Source organism: Rhinatrema bivittatum, chromosome 9, assembly GCF_901001135.1.
Source record: "Rhinatrema bivittatum chromosome 9, aRhiBiv1.1, whole genome shotgun sequence".
NCBI lineage: Eukaryota > Metazoa > Chordata > Amphibia > Gymnophiona > Rhinatrematidae > Rhinatrema > Rhinatrema bivittatum.
The window spans coordinates 256,126,818-256,142,117 of record NC_042623.1 but is presented as its reverse complement, the minus strand read 5'-3'; the positions used below and the strand labels follow the sequence as shown (position 1 = coordinate 256,142,117).

The window sequence follows — 15,300 nt, the reverse complement described above, 5'->3', positions numbered from 1 at the left end:
TTACAAACTGGTTAAAAGACAGGAAATAAAGAGTAGGACTAAATGGTCATTTGTCTAAGTAGAAAAGGGTAAACAGTAGAGTGCCTCAGGGATTGGTACTTGGACCAGTGCTTTCCATTTATTTATAAATGATCTAGAAAGGAATACGATGAGTGAGGTAAACAAATTTGTAGATACAAAATTATTCAGAGTAGTTAAATCATAAGTGGAATGTAATAAATTACAGGAGGACCTTGTGAGACTGGAAGATTGGGCATCCAAATGGCAGATGAAATTTAATGTGGACAAGTGCAAGGTGTTACATATAGGGAAAAATAACCCATGCTGTTGTTACATGATATTAGGTTCCATACCACCCAGGAAAAAGATCTAGGCATCATAGTGGATAATACATTGAAATCGTCAGCTCAGTGTGCTGCAGCAGTCAAAAAAGCAAACAGAATTAGGAAGGGAATGGTGAATAAAATGGAAAATGTCATAAAGCCTCTGTATCGCTCCATGGTGAGACCGCACCTTGAGTATTGTGTACGATTCTGTTCGCCACATTTCAAAAAATGTATACTTGCAGTGGAGAAGGTACAGAGAAGGGAGACCAAAATGATAAAGGGGATGGAACAGTTCCCTATGAGGAAAGCTAAAGAGGTTAGGGCTGTTCAACCTGGATAAGAGATGACTGAGGGGGGATATGATAGAGGACTTTAAAATCTTGAGAGGTCTATAATGGGTAAATGTGACTCGGTTATTTACTCTTTCGGATAATAGAAGCACTAGGGGGCACTCCATGAAGTTAGCAAGTAGGAGATTTAAAACTAATTGGAGAAAATTCTTTTTCATACAACATAAAATTAAGCTCTGGAATTTGCTGCCAGAGGATGTGCTTAGTGCAGTTAGTGTAGCTGGGTTTAAAAAAGGTTTGGATAAGTTCTTGGAGGAGAAGTCCATTAACGGCTATTAATCAAGTTGACTTAGGAAATAGCCACTGCTATTACTGGCATAGGTAGCATGGGATCTACTTAGTGTTTGAGTAATTGCCAGGTATTTGTAGCCTGGATTGGCCACTGTTGGAAACAGGATGCTGGGCTTGATGGACCCTTGGTCTGATCCAGTATGGCAATTTCTTATCTTCTTATGTACAAAAGCTAAATACACTGGGCACTGGAGGCACAGCGTTGCCCTGGTTTCAGTATTTTTTATTGTTATGGTAATTCTCTGTGAAGACTGGCTCCAGTCATTCCACATGGAAGACAATTGTTAAGGGAGTACCTCAATGGTCAGCTCTTTTCTCCATGCTGTTCAACTTGTATCTGTTGCCATTATGTTCCATCATGTCAGCCCATGAGGAGGAATATGGAATCTATACAGGCGACATACAGTTAATCTTCCCAGCTGGATCTTCTCCTTCTCTTGCAGGTGATGCTATAATTAAATATCTATCTGTGATTAAATCTTGGTTAGCCCGGAATGAACTCTGCCTAAATCTTGCCAAGACTGAAGCTTTATGGATCAGTGAGTCAATGTTGCCGTCCAGTTTGAACCAGGTCATTGTAGAGGGAACTCCGTTTAACTTTTCTAATGTAGTAAGATCTTGGCTTCTTGATTGATTCTGCATTGTCTTTAAAGCCTCAGTTACAGGCCATTGTCAAACCTGTATTCTTTAAACTTAGCATGCTTTAAAACACATGATTCCCGCCTTAAAATTCCGTCGGTTATTCAAGCCTTCATTCTAATTACAACTGATTACTGCAACTCTTTATATATGCCTGCCAAAAGATATGGTACACTCTCAGCAATTAATACAGAACACAGCAGCATGTTTATTTGTTTCTTGCTCTGCAAGGGATGATATTCCTCCAGTGCTCCAGCTTCTTCATTGGCTCTCCATTACCCAAAGAATCCAGTTTAAAGTCCTGTCCTTAGTTTTTAAATCACTTCTGGAAGATGGCCCAGTTTACCTAACTAGTAGATATAGTCCTTCATGCAATTTGCGTTCTGCTGCTAAAAATCTTTTGGTCGTTTCCCTACCAAAAGTGCAAAATTTCAGGTGACCCATACGCGGGCCTTCTCAATTGTTGGTCCTTCCTTATGGAATGGTCTCTTAACAAGCTTAACAAGTTACAGGAGATTACATACTACAGTCATTTTATGAAAAAGTTGAAAACTCATTTCTTTAAACTGGCATTTCCCTGACCTTAAGCTACTTGTTTTATTTTATATGTTCAGATTCTTATAATATTTTGTTTTGCTAGTTCTGATTAGTTGTGTCCTGGCATGAGTAATTTGATGTTAGTTTTAATTTTTGTTCATATCACTGTAAACTGCTGCCTAGTAAGGTTGTGCTTTAGGTGGTATATAGGAAAATTAAATAAATAAATACATATATATTCAATCACTCCCCCCCCTTCTCCTTTACGATTCTTGGATGAAATGCCTTTCTAGAGATTCTCCAACCCATTCAAAAAATGATGCTTAACGGCATGCCTAATTTTAGAAAATATCATTTGAATTTACTAGAATCAAAAGGAGTTTAAACTATTCTGTTTTGGCATTATGAGTTACACTTTTGAATATTCACAAGACAATCCCATTAATATTCCCAATGCAACCTTCTACTATAGGTACCATAAATAGTTATATTTCTCAAACACCAGGGCCCCTATGTAATAAGATGTACAAATACAATGTGCGCTGAACTTCAGCACACATTGTCTTTTTTCATACTTTATTTATGTTTTTTAATAAAACAATATCTAGTACACCTGTTCCAGAAAATAACCATCCCATCCCCTCCTCCCCCTCACCCCCTCACACAACCCATAATCTAGCCAACTAGTCCAAGGTCCAAGTGCTTTCCAATATGGCATCTCTTCCTAAACTCAAAGGATAGGCTCTCATGTACTCCCATTCACTCTCCCAAATCTGTGGTAACTTCCCCAAAGTCAATTTCAGATTCTTGTCAAAGTTGAAGCAATACACTTCTGGCTTTAGAAGTCATAGCAAAAATATATTCGTGCCATGTATCCATAAAGTCATCATATTTTCATGGCATCTTATTCTTCACTGTCAAATGTTCAAAGATTAAGAGTTGTTTTAAACTCTTTTGCCATTGACTAAGAAGTAAAAAGAAAAATAGAATTGTACCATGTTCTCTCTACCTAGCTTGATGTTCTCTCTAACTAGCCGTAATCAAGGTAGGTAGAGAATAAAGTGTAAAATACTTCTCTTCTTTTACCTTTCATCCCTCTAAATCTCATTAAATCTTTACTGATGATAACTGTGCTGTTTGTACATATGACTGTGCATGTTGCGGTCCCGACCACCTCCCCCATGTTCGGGGTCGGGTCCGCTTACCTTCGTCTCGGTCCACGGAGGACCGCGCCGGGTCCCCGGCCCAGTAGGCCACCAGGCCCCTGCCTCGCCACGTGGAGAACGCCGTCCAGGCCGCCAGAAGCTCCGCGCGCCCCCCCCCCCCCCCCCCCCTTGTTGCCTCGCGCGCGGAAGGCCCTTATGTGCATCCAGCACCCGGAAGTTCAGGACGGCCCCTTTTGCTGACATCATGCCCCGGACCGCATTTAACCAGCGTCCAGTCTCAGACTAAACGCCTTGCAACGAGGTTCTCTGAATACTAGTTGCCTTCCGTTCCTGTACCTGCTTCAGTGACGTGCTCGTTTGTCTTCCTGGTTTCCGGCCTGCCTGCCTGCCGCCTGCCTCGATCCCGGTTTGCTTCAGTACTCTGCCTGCCTCGATCCCAGTTTGCTTCAGTACTCTGCACCCTGTCTGCCTGCCTGCCTGCTGCCGGCCTAGACCCCGTCTTGCTACAGGACTCTCTCCATTGGACTGTTGCCCTGACCTTGTCCACGGTGCATTGGCCCTGCCTCTGATCTGTCTCTGAACTTCCTCCTCGCAGCCTAAGTCCCAAGGGCCTGGGTCCCTACGGGCTCCTCCCAGGGGAATTCCGGGTCCCGGGTGAAGTCCTATCAAGCCTCTGACTCCACCTCCCGGCCTGGCATTCTGTCAACCCTTGCAGCCCAGTCCAAGGGTCCACTAACTGACTAGCGCATCCCTTGAACGTTAACAGTGCATGTAAAACTGCCCCCCTAAACCCACCCCACAAACCTTACCATAAGTTATTAGTGCTCCCTCTTATAGTGGTATAAATAGTTAACTTTTTTGTAAGCCTTTACAGAGGTTCTTTCTCTCTCTCACACACACACACACACACACACACATAATGTTGTTGTAGTAAGTAGCTATGTGATGTAGTATCAGGAAAATTATCCTAAGCATGCCCCTTTTTTATCACAGGCGCTGTTTTTGTGATGTTTATAGCAAAATGATGAATCTAGGTCTTAGCCAGATATAATTTATGCAACTAAGTTACGATGTATATTCAGTGGCATGGCGAAGGCGCTGAATATACGAGTATATGTGTGCACTTTTCCGGATAAGTCTACGGCTAAGCTTAGACCTGCTCTAGAGACATATAAACTTAGACATACACTTATACGCCTAACTCCGAATATCAGTAGTTAGGCATATAAATTACACATCTGACTCGTTCCGCCCCCTAATCCAACCAATGCATGCCCTCTTTTTTTGTGCATACATTTTAGACATTAAGCGACTGGTATGGCTAAGCAGCAGCCGCTTAACATGGGCGCATATTCAACGGTCACTACTTAGCTGCATAAGTCCCACTTATCCAGCTAAATAGCACTGAATGTGCTTTGAATATTGATCTCCATGTTTTCTGCAGATAAATCCAGGAGTTCAGCGCTCATAGACTAATACTGGCCCCAGAAACTTTACGCCATCTCTAAACATTTCCAGCATTAAGGAAACATGTGTTAAGCCTACACATTTATCTGCAACAGCAAGTAATAGCTAATGCCTTGATTAACATGGGATTTTCATGGAAGAATACTAATTTGTGCACACATTTTTACTCAGGTTTGAATGCATATCTTTGTGCACTGAACTCCTTGTTAAATCAGGACCAAAGTCATATGCACAGAAATGTGAGCACACCCATTTGCTAACATATATGGCCAGCCCAACACACCTTACTGCATCAGTGCCCTGGTTGGGCACTATATAGGTAAAAATAAAGTTTGCAGAGGAAGAATGCTGAATCCATCTAAGGAGGAGTTTTCAAAGGAGCTATGCACATAAAAGTATATATTGGAGCAATTTTTAAAAACCCATTTATACGCATAAAGGGGTAGATTTTAAAAGGTGTGCGCGCTACCCGGCATGCACACATGTATGCCCGATTCTATAACTTACGCGCACAGGCGCGTGCGTGTTATAAAATCAGGGGTCGGCGTGCACAAGGGCAGGCCACTGTTTTGGGAGCCTCTGACCATGCCACGCCCCCTTCCCGGTGTTTTATGCGCGTCAACGGGCCTTTTCAAAAATAGGCCCGGCGCGCATAAGCCTGGTTACGCAGGTAAATCCTCTGGATTTACGCACATATCCCTGTGAAAATCCGGCTCAAAGGCTTTTGAAAATTCAGCCTATGGAGTACATTTTCAAAGGAGTTAGGCACATAAAATTAGCAATTTTCAAAAGTCGTTTTACATGTGCAAATTCTTCCAAAAATGACCTCCTACGTGTGCAGTTTCACAATGTGTACTTTTAGCCAAGGTAAAAAGAGGTATTCCCAAGGGAGTGTAACTTGATTGGGGGAGAAAATTATGTGCACACATTACATGTGTAGCAGACGTGTATTTTGCCCCTTCTTTTGAGATGTCTTAAAGTACACACATACTTTTTATCCACATAATCATCCAATCTTCAAACAAAAACTATGCGGATAGTTTGTGTTTGAAGATCAGATAGATAGTGGGGGGAGTGGGAGAGGGCCCTGAAAAATATGCTTGTACTTTGTGAGTTAGGAAACTTTATGAAAAACCTGTCCCAAAACGCTGATGCACAAATACTGGTAACAAACCAAAAATAAAGTAAACACAAAAGTAAAATCTTATGGCTGTTATTTGCCATGTTGATAAGATGCAGAATAAAAACAACAATTTAGGTTTTAGTTAATTGTTAATCATTCGGGAGCATTTTTTTACAATACTGCATGCAGAATAGAAGCAATGTTACTGCACTGCAGGAGTCTCTCACCTGACCTGGATTTCAGAACTCTCGTGGCGTCGTGGTGAAGTTTACGGGAAGCATTTTCAGTACTGTTGTTCCAAATAACTATTTCACCATCATAACTTCCTATTAGAGAATTTAAAAAGACAACATTTAGCAGAAGCAGTGACATGAGAGTTTTTTGCATGATCTGAAATGAGGAACGGGTTTAAAATAATATTGGTTTCATCATTTTGGCATAGCCACATGTCCAGCAAGACCTACACTCCGCAATGCCTACCACTATCTGAAAGTTCAAATTTTCCAGCTTTTCCTGTAGGAAACAGATGAGGTATGGGCCAGGTATGGGTTCACTTAATAGTTTTACAAAAGATCTAGGTTTTAACACAAGCCAGGCTACGTACTCGATAAAGATATCAGCACCACTGTCCAGGGCAGGCACATTAAATGTTCTGGAAATCTGTGGCAAACCACCAGATTTTGTAATTGAAGTCAAAAGGGGAATTTTTCAACGCCATATCATAGGGGTATGGTTTTCTCAGTAACAGCTTGATTAAGAGCTTGGGCTGTGTAAAGCATATTTTAGAAAGGGAGTTGAGGGTACATCTGAAAAGAAGGGTGCTAAAGAGTTGTTTTAACTTTGCGGATAGATTCCAGAACTGCAATGACAGCCTATAAACTCTTGCACAGGATGCACTGGACTTCAGTCAAGATTAATTGCATTAGTAGGGTAACATCACAAAATGGTTGGAGAGGTTATGGTCAAAGTTGAAGATATATTTATATGATATAGTTTTGCCCACAAGTGCTGTTATGTTGGTAAAAATTCCTTGGTTATATGTACCAGGTAATTCCCCATGAGATACCCAGGGATATGGGATGAGGCTAAGCTTGATATAGATGTTCTAGGTTCAGGGGAAACACATTTAGTGATGATGCAAGATATCTTTATTATTGACCCAGAGAATAATTTAGAAAAGATGGAAAGTAACTATGTTATGCATGCGGCCACGGCAGACCCACAGCTCGGCCCCCTCACCTCTCTCAAGTGAATCCAGTGCCTGGAACCTCGTCCCTGGCGGCGGTAGGCCGCCGGCTCCATCCTTGGGCCGCCCCTGGTGCCTCCAGCTCAGTTACAGATCCTGGTACCTCCGGTTCAGCTACAGATCCTGGTGCTCCGCGTCGGGCCTCTCCGTGTGGCCCGCAGAGAGATGCCACTAAGCGCCATGTCCCTCCCTTAGGCGCACGCGCTTCACTATGTCTTAAGTAGGGCCCGCGGTGGGAACCTAGCCGCGGCCCTGGATGATGACATCAGTGGAGCTCCGGTACTTAAGCCCGGGCTCCGCTTCCTAGGATTGTCCTTGCAACAGGTCTCCTTGCTGGTTGAGTACTCGTTGTCTCCTAGAGATTCTCCTGGTTCCTGGTTCCTGATCCTCGCTGACTCCTGTTCCCGGTTTCCTCCTCGTTCCTGTGTTCCTGATCCTTAACCTATCTTCGAATTGCCTCCTCGGACTTTGACCTCTGCTTTGCCTGACCATGCTGTTGACTCTCTCCAAGCCCAAATCTCTGCTTTGCCTGACCACGCCATTGCCTCTCTCCAGACCCGGACCTCTGCATTGCTTGACTATGTTCTTGATTCTCTCCTCGTCCAGACCTCAGCCTTGCTTGCCACTGCTTCTAGATTGCCGCCGGCCCTGACTCCAGCTTGCCCTACGAAGCCTCTTCAGTCTACCTCCTGGACTTGGCCTATTCAGGCTTCGGCCGGTTCTTGCTCGGGCGCCCCCTGTCTGTGTTTGGTTCTATTGGTGCCCGGGTCTCCGGGACTCCACCTCATCTAGTACAGACTATTACTCTCCTCTGTTGCTGCCTCTGGGCTGACCTCGATCCTTCCATCGATGACGACATACGGAGACCCAGCTAAGTCCAGCTGACCCCGGTACCCAAAGGCTCAGCCCGCGGGGAATGAGGGCTGGTATTGGTGAAGTGCCAGCTGGCCTCCGTCCATTAGCCCTCTCCACCTGCCGATGGTGGGGACCCGTAGGACCCTTCCTATGGGTTGCATCAACCCCACCTCGGCCCAAGGGTCCAGCTCCTGAGCAACAATTAAATCTGACTTATTTAGAGATTAGTGGATGTTGATATCTAAGATGATTTGTTTGAACAGTTTATTGCTAGAATTAGGGACCTAGTTTTATGGGAAGCAGGATAAATCAGGAAAAAATATGAAATTACTGGTATCTGTCAATACAAAGCAAAGTTACTGGATGCTATTGCAGATTAGAGTCAGGAAGGGGAGAAGGAGGTAGCTGTATCAGCAGATTAGGGCCAGAGATGGAACGGAGGAGGAAGCGTTAACAGCAGATCAGGATATGGGAGGGAGGGAGAGATAAGGATGCCCTGGGGACTGCAGCAGCAGACTGGAGCCCAGGAGGAAGGAAAGAGATGGCAGTAAACTAAGGTCCAGAGAAAGGAAAGAGGTGAGAGCTGTGGCAGAAGATCAATGCAAGAAAGTCACAAAAAGGAAAAAATGAACAATGCCCTTTTCTTGTGATGAAACTGCTAGAAGAAAAGTGCAATGAAATGTGAATCTTAGTGCATGCGTTGAGACCTTCTGGGTGTAAATTCCCCAGGTCCAATTATCTTGTGGGGTGTTTCTGGGTCCAGGACCGACCAGACAGGAGCCCTCCCTTGGGTGGACTCCATCAGTCCTTGTGTGCTTGGTGCCTGTTGCCTCCACCTAAGGAAGAAGGTGCTAGTGGGCGAGATTTCCCTCTCTTCATCCCAGGAAACCCCAAAACTGGATGGAACTTTACCCAGGGCTGGCAGTATTTACATGTGCAAGTTTTATTAGACTACACATCTATAGACATGTCTACAAGATATCAAACGGCATATTTAGTTACTCTGGGGTCGTCCCCGCAAGGTATTACTCTACAGAAAAGAAAGAACTTCTTGCATTTCCCTTGATACAATACAGTTACCCCCCGCCTCCCCCTTCCGACTATACCCCGAGTCTCACCCACGTAAGGAAATGCAGTTAGGCCAGTGGGTACTGCCAGTCAGAAATGAGGGGGGGGGGGAGTTTGCTGTTGCATCCAGAATGCTGCTGATGTCTCTTCTGCTCTGCTGTTGGGCCCATATCTGTCCTCAGGGACCAAACTCTACTGTAGTACCCATGCCCTCCTCAGGAACAAAACTCCAGCTCTGCACAGCCAAAATCCAGAGGCTTTTTCCCTCAGTGGAAAGGATTTCTGGTATTAGAATTTATAACCAAGCTTATGACTTGCTTATTACTCAGCAATTAGAGCTCGGCTAAGTCCATGGCCTACTGTTCAGCTGTCACCCACTTTAAGAGAAACGTCTCCTCTGAGTCACAAGGCGAAAACCCAGGCAGAGTGTAAGAGAGAAAGCACAAGCTTTCTTATTCTGCATGATCTTTTTTTTTTTTTTTTTTTCCATAGCCTAAGAACCAGATGCCTCTTGGTTTTGACCCCCCCATGTCATTCAGGGTGAGGATCTGTCAGTTTGAAAAGACTTGTTTTTCAATACATTTTCTAACACACATTATTCAAAGTCCCACAACTTAGGATTTTGCCACTAGTTGTTTGTAAAGTGATATTCGGCTGGAATTCAGCAGTTATATGCAAATCCGCAACTTGAAACTAAGGACTCATATCTTTCCAACAGAGCTTGATGACTTTTTCAGGCATATCCTTCCCAGGATGGCAGCTCGTGTTGCACTGCTTCAGCCTATGCCGTTCCTTTCAGTTGCAGCATGCTCTCTCTTCTTTCCCTCCCCCTCCCCTATCCCACTGCCACCTCAACCCGGGAAGAGGGTTTCATGGGCAATGTTGTGGAAGTGTAACTACTGCATTTAAACTTAGTACACGAGGATGGGTTTAGGAGAGGGAGTGAGGAAGTTCAGTTTGGGATTATTCATTTGAGATTCTTCCATTTTCCAGGTATGGTTAGATTACCTTACATTTTGTATTTATGTACTGCACTCCTCCAAAAAAAAAAAAAAAAGGACACAGAGCAGCTTACAACAAAGTAACAGAAAAATACAACATATTCAAACAATACTTCAAAATACAATATCAAATACAATAACTAACCTCATCTCTATCCCCCTCTCAAGGGGTAGAGACCAAATCAACAGTCCAAAGTCCATAATAAACCACTGGCCATAAACCCTCTCCAGCCCATTCCAAATCTTCTCTCTCACAGACGGAGTTAGGACAAACTAAACTCCCAGAAAACAGCAAAGCAAAGAATAAAAACAAATGAAACAAACCGTACTGCTGGATTATTTGTGGAGTGATGTATTCTGATATATCTATTCCTTGTAAATTATTAGCATGTTCAATTAGTAGTTTCTTTGTTCCTTAATTTCACAGTTACCGTTCAATGTAAAGGCAATGCCTAAAAGTTATTAAGTTATTTGTAAACCGATACGATGTGCAAACGGATGTCGGTATATAAAAGATTTTAAATAAATAAATGAGTGGTATTGTATTCCAGGATGTGTAAAAATGTGTATAACCTCCTCAATAAAACTGATTAATAAACAGTTGAATTTCCCCAATATTCACAAACTGACTGCAGACTAACGTCCATTTTCAAGGGCCACACTAGATACTGAAGATGCTTTGAGACCTTGAATGCAATACATTAGTGTCTCCGCGTTGTCCTACCTGTGGCGAGACTTTGTGGAGGTAATAGAGCAGCACAAAGAATGTCCTCCTGGTGCTGCACACCTCCTTTCCATTCTGAAGGCTGAACAAGACAACGAGTTAAAGCGTTCAGTCGGAAAACTGTAATTATCCTGCAAAATGCAGAAAAAGGGAAATAAAATGACTATCATTTACAGCATTCAACAGCAATCGTCAAAGGCTGTGGTATCTTATTGAGCCAAAAGATGTTGTCTGTAGTACATGAACTTTCAAAACTACATAGGTTTGTTTTCTGTTCTTATCTGATCGTTGCACTCTTCTGAATCTGTCCTACTTCACTTTCTAAATCATCTAACTTACAAGGCTTTTCACTTTACCTGTCTTGAATTTGCCAGCTGCATTCAACACCATGGTATCCTTTTGGGACACTCTCTCCATCTTTGGTGTTTCTGGTTCTGTTCTCGACTGATTTTCCTGGCTCATAATCCATTCCTTTCATGATCTCATTTAAAAAGCCTTCTTGAATTCCACTGTTCCTACAGTTTAGTCCTTGGATTCCCTTCCTTTTATCTAGCTGTACTCAGAGTCTGTGACTCCTTCTTTCATCTTTTGGTTGCCCGTATTTCTATCTCACTGATGACATTGAGATCTGTCATTTCTTCGGCTCCCATTCCCCTGTGCTGCTCTCTCATCCTGTCTCTTTGCGATTGCTGTCTTTTGATGAGTGCCTCTAAAGCATACCTCCCCTTCTTCCCTGCCACTTAGCGCCTTGTTTATCATCATGTGGGTTTCTTTCCATTGATTCTATCTGTAATCTAGAGGTCGCTTTTGATTCTTCTCTTTTCTTTTTCAGATTCCATTCTTCCAACCCCTGTATAGAACTTAAATACCAGCTCCAAAACATACAGGGGATCTGCTTCGCTTTCTCCTCTGATGCTTGCTACTTGTCCAAGCTGTTTTCACTTCTCACTTGCACTATTGTTATGGGTTGTTAGCTAGTCTCCTTTTTTTTCCAACCTCTCCAACTTTTCAAAAATTGTGCTGTTCATCCTTCTTTTTCAGCAGTCACCTGTACCCTCTTAGCATGCCTTCACTATTTATCTGTTAAATTCCATTGTCAATTCAAAATCCTTCTGATAGCCTATAAATGTATCCATCCTCTTGAACAATCTGCTTCTTGCACACATGGAATGTGCCATTACACAACTATCCAAATTAAAATCTTATCTTTTCAACTTAGCAATACAATAACCATCCCCAATCTCATAATTTGCATCTTCTATTCAGCATTTCCTTGACCATGTATCTGTCAAACTAGTTGTAGCCTGCTATGCTTTGCTCTTGTAAGCTACCCTGGATAGCGCTCCATATAAATAACAAGGCTTCTAGAAAATCATTAAATATAGGCATGGTAACATGTGGTATGTATCAGAACAAAACATGTACCATGTGCTTTGAGCCTACATTGTTTCTGTCAAGTGCTCTTAATAAACAGATTTCAATAAAATTATTTAACAGATGAACGTGTAGATGTACATAACATTTTTAACTACAACATTTACAAATAGGTATAGGCTGAAAAATGGTGATTGAAATTGCAGCTGTGATAATGTGTGAGTGATCTTTGGCTTTAGAAGAGTGCCGGCGGACAGAATAGTCTGGGCTCCAGCCTTTTCTCCAAAGAATCAGCTTTATTATTATTTACAGCATAATAGAAAACACAGAGAAAGGTCCTGCTTACCTCAGCAGTTCTAAATAAAAAATTTTTAGCAATAAACAGTCATGTTTAGGAGCTGCCTTCTCCTCGTCCCCAGGGCCTGTCTTTTTCCCTGCTGGGCATGTTCTTTAAATACCCTGCATAGGGAAATGCCCTGGGTCCAGGATTCCCCTTTGGGCTGTGCCTTAAGATAGACCAGACTAAATGTCTGGTCCTCGTTTTTAAGGGGGTCTTGATATGCACCCCCTTTACAGCAACACCTGTTTATAATTCTGGTGTCTGACTGCTGGTAGGGTCTATTGGCATGCTGCTCACACTAAAAAGTACTTAGAAAATCAGGGAATAAATGATAAAGTCCTCTAATATAGTTTTATATACCCTGTCACTCATTAAGAGATGTTCAGTCAGACATCTCATGGCACAATAACTGTTCCCTGCTTGATGGATCATATTAATGGTTCATGCACCTTTTTTTTTTTTGTTACTAATAAATAAATTATACTAGTTGTTGCTGATTAATGAAGCTCTTTGTCCAGAGACTTCGAGGACTAAATTTAACCATTACAATCTCTCTCTCGAAAATATACACAGGATTCCTTTAAATATTGAAGGAGCCAGATGCTAAGGAGAAAGTGAATTTTGTGTAGTGAAAGGATAATATATCCTATGAGCTGTCTAAAATCTGTCCTGGGATGAAATTATATAGCACTAAGACTACTGTACAACTTTCTAGATCATCATTAGATTTATTTTAGGGAGCCCAACTTTCAAACTGTCCACGGGACAGCATTTGTACTTATATGGGGGCATGCGGAGATTTATGCTAGTATTTTATAAACTGTCCAGAGGGAGTGCTGACTGCACAGCCCTCATTTATTGGTGGTAGGTTGGATTTACTGGGAAAGAGCATTTAAATCTTGAGAAAATAATTCCTATAGAGTTAAACTATTACTGGCTGTGTATATTGTGTGCTAGTTTTGAAGGTTAGTAAGTTTGTAAGGGTTAATAATTGTACACAGGGAAAATAGACTTTCTAGTAATTCTGTGAGCTAGAAAAGATTAGCATTTGTTTGCAAGTGTTAGAATAATGAGTTTGCAAAGGTTACTTAATTGTTCTAAAAAGGTGAGAGTACTGTTTTCTGAGCAACCAGTCACTACTTTGATTCCCACTCTTCCATGTATTAAAAAAGGTCCAAGGAAGTCCAAATGACTGTCAGCGTGGTTTTATGGTAAGGTAATGGAGAAAGTTAAAGCTAAAATGGCATCATTCAAAAAATGGAAAGCAGACCCAAATGATGAAAACAGATAATAGCATAAGCATTGATATATTATATGTAAAACAGTAATAAGACAGATCAAGAGAGAATTTGAGAAGAAACTTGCAAATAAGGCAAAAGTACTCATAAAAAGTTTTTCATGTGCATTCAAAATAAAATGCCTGTGAGGAGTCAGTTGGGCTGCTAAATGATTGAAGACAAAGGAGCAAAATGGGTGCTCAGAGAGAAAAAGGAAATAGCAGAAAAACTGAATGAATTTTTTGCCTTGGTCTTTACTAAGATGATGTTGGGAACATACCCACACCTGAAACATTCTTTAATGGTGGAGATCCTGAGCAACTAAAACAAATATCTGTGACAATGGAGGATGTAGATCAGATTGACAAACTAAAGAATAACAAATCACTGGGATCAGATGGCTTCCACCCCAGAGTTCTAAAAGATCTAAAACATGAAATTGCTAACCTGTTACTAGTAATCTATAATTCATTATTTAAAACAGTCACGATACCTGAAGACTAGAAGGTGGCCAATGCAATGCTAATTTTTAAAAAGAGCTCCAGGGGTGATCCAGGAAACTATAGATTGGTGAGCATGATGTCAGTACCAGGCAAAATCGGAGAAGCCATTCTTAAAAACAAAATCACTGATCACATGGCTTAATGGGAATGAGTCTACATTGTTATAGCAAAGGGAAGTCTTGCCCTATCAATCCTTTAGATTTTTAGAAAATGTAAACAAACATGTAAACATAGCAAATTGCTATAGTGTAATTGGATTGTTAGAAGGCATTTGACAAAGTCCTTATGAGAGACTTCTCAGGAAATTAAAAAGTCATGGGATAGGAGGCAATGTCCTACTGTGGATTGATAACTGGTTTAAAGACAGGAAACAGAGGATAGGGTAAATGGTCAGGTATTGACACGGATTGGTACTGGGATCTGTGCTATTTAACATATTCATAAATGATCTGGAAAATAAAATGATGAATGAGCAGCAGATTACGAGGTACTGCAGAGAGATCTTGTGAGACTTGGAAGTCTGGGAACCTGAATGGCAGATGACATTTAATGTGAAAAAGTGCAAAGTGATGCTCATAGGGAAAAATAATCTCAACTACAGGTACATAGTGTTGGGGTCTGTATTGGGAGTCACCACCCAGGAAAAGGACCTTGAAGTCCTTGTAGACAATACATTGAAATCCTCTGCTCAGTATGCGACAGTGGTCAAAAAAGCAAATAGAATGTTAGGAATGATCCAAAAAGGAATGGAAAATAAAATAGAAAATTTCATATTTCCTCTTTACTAAGCCATGGTGCAACCTCGATAACTGCGTACAGTTCTGGTTGCTCAATCTCAAAAAATACATAATAGAACTAGAAAAAAAATGCAGAGGAGGGCAATAAAAGTGATAAAGGGGGGATGGAAGTGTTCATCTACAATAAGAAGCTACACAGGCTAGGGCTCCTCAGCTTAGAAAAGAGATAGCTGGGAGGGAACATGACAAGTTTATAAAAACATGAGTGGGGTGAAA

At 41.8% G+C, this 15,300-nt stretch overlaps 1 protein-coding gene across 1 annotated transcript in view; it reads right to left on the bottom strand.

Moving 5' to 3' along the window:
- Nucleotides 1-15,300, bottom strand: part of WDR49 (WD repeat domain 49) — a 131,396-nt gene that overhangs the window by 68,747 nt on the left and 47,349 nt on the right. Inside the window, exons 11-12 of the mRNA XM_029616832.1 lie at nt 10,794-10,924; nt 6,127-6,225 (exon numbers count right to left, since the gene is read on the bottom strand). Of these exons, the coding sequence (XP_029472692.1) occupies nt 6,127-6,225; nt 10,794-10,924 (230 nt within the window). The remainder of the gene's footprint in view (nt 1-6,126; nt 6,226-10,793; nt 10,925-15,300) is intronic.